This window comes from Antrostomus carolinensis, unplaced genomic scaffold (genome assembly GCF_000700745.2).
Source record: "Antrostomus carolinensis isolate BGI_N321 unplaced genomic scaffold, ASM70074v2 scaffold32480, whole genome shotgun sequence".
NCBI lineage: Eukaryota > Metazoa > Chordata > Aves > Caprimulgiformes > Caprimulgidae > Antrostomus > Antrostomus carolinensis.
The window spans coordinates 1-3,294 of record NW_010289652.1 but is presented as its reverse complement, the minus strand read 5'-3'; the positions used below and the strand labels follow the sequence as shown (position 1 = coordinate 3,294).

General features: G+C 57.1%; 1 protein-coding gene across 1 annotated transcript in view; it reads right to left on the bottom strand.

The window, feature by feature from the left end:
• Nucleotides 1-3,060, bottom strand: part of EIF2B4 (eukaryotic translation initiation factor 2B subunit delta) — a gene marked incomplete at its 5' end in the record, with an annotated part of 4,399 nt that extends 1,339 nt beyond the window's left edge. Inside the window, 4 exons of the mRNA XM_010171119.1 lie at nt 1,912-2,039; nt 2,244-2,346; nt 2,565-2,641; nt 2,946-3,060. Coding sequence (XP_010169421.1) covers nt 1,912-2,039; nt 2,244-2,346; nt 2,565-2,641; nt 2,946-3,060 — 423 coding nt within the window. The remainder of the gene's footprint in view (nt 1-1,911; nt 2,040-2,243; nt 2,347-2,564; nt 2,642-2,945) is intronic.
• Between the last annotated feature and the right edge of the window lie 234 nt (nt 3,061-3,294).

Genomic DNA, 3,294 nt, shown 5'->3' with positions numbered 1-3,294 from the left:
GAGGCACACCCAGCCAAAAGAGAGCGATGTCTCTCTTACCCAGGGCGAGAGCTGGGCTCCCACTGAAACCCTGATGGGCCAGTGCTGCCTCGAGATGAGTCTGGGCAGAGCTGACACCCACCCTCGCCGTTAAAAGTGCTGCCCCTTCCAGACACCCTCCTGCTATGGTCCCTTCCAGGGCCCCCTCCCCGGCTTCGCACAGAGAACCCCCCCTGGGGAAAAGTGGTGTCTCTGCCCTCCCTGGAGGCAGCACTGACCTCCACCTCTCCACGACCACAGGGTGGGACTCCTCCTCCAAACCCTCTCCACATTTCCCTCTCCCAACGCTCCAGGCCCACTCTGGCCTCCTGCCCCTGCTCCTTCCTCCGCTGATCACCCAGGAGACACATCACACCTGGACTCTGCCACAGCGGCCTCTGGCTCCTTCTCCCACCTCTACTTTCATAGAATCAATGAATGTTGTGAGCTGGGAGGGACCCACCAGGATGATGGAGTCCAACTCCTGTCCCTGCACAGGACAAGCCCAACATTCACACCATGTCCCTGAGGGCCTTGGCCAAATGCTGCTGGAATCTTGTCAGGCTTGGTGCCATGAGCACCTCCCTGGGGAGCCTGTGCCAGTGCTCCACCACCCTCTGCCTCAAGAACCTTTTCCTCATGGCCAACCTCACCCTCCCCTGCCACATCTTCCTGCCATGTCCTCTGCTCCTGGCATTCGTTGGTGGCCAGAGAGAAGAGATCAGCGCCTGCCCCTCCTCTTCCCCTTGGGAGGAAGTTCTAGACCCCCAGGAGATCTCCTCTCAGTCTCCCTCCAGGCTGAACAACCCAAGTGCCTTCAGCTTTTCCTCACACCCTTCCCCTCTAAACCCTTCCCCAATGTTGTGGTCCCCCTCTTTCTGGGACACAGTCCTAAAATGAAAAATGAGCTCCCATATCTTTTCTTCCTGACATTTGACTTTGCTGCAGTGTTTAAAACGCCAGTGAATGCTCTGTCAATGCTCTGTACCGACAGAGCAGTGAACCTGGGTTTCCTGAAACACCCAAGTCTGGACACGTGCACACAGGACAGTGCCAAGCCCTGAGCAGGAACAGCAAAATCCCCTGGACAAGCCCTGGGTACGGGCTTCGCTGATGGCAACGGCTTTCGCCCTCTGGCACTTCCCAGTCCAGTCAAGGCGTCGCTCACTGCCCCAGCACTACAGCCTGCGGGTCTGGGAGCCTGGGTCAGTCGAAATGGTAGGTGGTCAGGCACAGGCTGAGCTCGAGGCACTCACACAACTACATTAATCAGCCCAGGCTACTTGATCAGACCCTCCTGTTCCTTTCGCTAATGAGTCCGAGGGCTCCAGTGCTGCCAGCATCCAGCCTGTCCCGGGGCGTGGAGACACTGGAAACCACATCATCAGGACAGAGCCCTCCAGGGACACCTGCTCACACCCCCGCTGCGCTCCACAGACATGGTTTAATGTTCCCCTTGGCAGCTGCCAGGCAGACAGTGCTCTGTCACCACCTGGTGACACGAGCTCATCAGCCTGCCCATCTCCCAGGATGGGACAAGAGTCCTAACGAGCTCTTTATAAAGCGCTGATGACACTCCCACGTCCAGTCAGCAAGTGCTGATCCCAGGGCCATGCTCTGCTCTGTCCTGACACCCTCATGCATCCACTGTTCTGTCCTGTCCTGCTCGTCATTAACTTCTCCCTTGTGCCTGTACTTACCAGCTCCAAGTTCTGGCTGGCACCCCCTGACCGCCCCCTCCCTGCTTGTTTGATTTCCAGTTGCTGGACCCAGAGCCACCCCTGGGCAATGCTGACTTCCCCATCCTTGGAAAACTGCTGTTTCAAAAGCTCCCCACGTTCACTCAACTGCTCTGTTTCCTTTTTCCACCTGCTGCCCTGGCTCTCCTCTTACCATCCATACACCAGGATCACATCGTTGTCATTTATCTTCTCAAAGGCAGACCTCGAAATGGCTTCAGCTGCCAAAAGAATCTTCTCCCGCAGATATTTGTCGATAGTGTCCTGCAGCTTCTCCTTCGCCTGGGAAAGACAGTGACAACACACACAGCATGGCCTTATCATAGAATCACACTGGTTGGAAAAGACCTTTAAGAGCACCGAGTCCAACCATAAACCCACCACTGACAAATCCACCTCTAACCCACTCCAGCACTTCTCCCTGCTCAGCCTCTGCCAGGGCTGTGTCTCCAGCCTGGAGCCTGCTGCTCGCCTGAGGCCACTCACCTCCTCCTCTCTCAGGGTGTCGGGCAGGCACGAAATCTCCTTCTTGAGGAACTTAATGGCATTGCCCATGCTGGCGGAGAGCGGCCGGCACTGGTTCAGGAAGCTGCAGAGAGGAGAAGGGCTTAGCTCCAGAGCAGCCTGGAGGGTGGGGACAGGAAGAGGGAGGGGTGTAGCTGGGCTGGGGATGGTGGGCAGGGAGGCAGAACCCAGAGCCCCAGGAAAATCAGCCTAAATTTGGGTGTTCACCAATCCAGAGAGGTGGCTGATTGACCACACTCAGTGGAGCTTCAGTCCCTCTGCTCTGGCACCAGGAGCCCTCACCTGATGTGTGGCTTCAGCTTGGCCACCAGGTCCCGCGACAGCTCCTCGTTAGGGGGAGTTGAGTAATCCCTGATCAGCTGAGACAAGAAAGAGAGTATGGGGTTCAGGGCACCTGCCCCTTCTGTCCAGGCACGGCACACAACCACCCTTGCCCAGGAGCTGCAGTCTGGGCACGAGTGTGTACTGCACAGCTTGACATGCTCTCCTGGGGGAGGCACAGGGGTGCTCCAGGAACTCAAATCTGCAGCGTCAGCAGCTCTAGAACAGGATCCCAGCAGGACCCAGCCCAGGCATGGTCAGAAGGAAGAGGCTGAAGATGACTGAGCACAGATAGGTCTGTACCTGGTGCAATGCCCCTGCTCCTGGTGAGCATACACATACCTGTTTGAAGACCTCCAGCAGGGCGATGCAACGGGCATTGGAGCCATTGATGATGCCCTGGGAGTACTGGAGGCCAAGGCGCATCACAGCGGGGTGAATTACTGTGGAGGGGATGCTGCAGGGACAATGTGAGAGAGCTGTCAGCGCTGGCCCTTGGGACAGTGTGCTCCCCAACCTCAGCTTTATTTCCTGTAACCCTGTCCAAGTGACAACCTCCAGTGTTGGTGTCACCAGTGGTGACCATCGTGGACGCTCTCTGGTCATGACAGCTGCATCTGGCTCAGGGGAGACAGACAACAACACAACAGAATCACACTAGTTGGAAAAGCCCTTGAAGCTCATGGAGTCC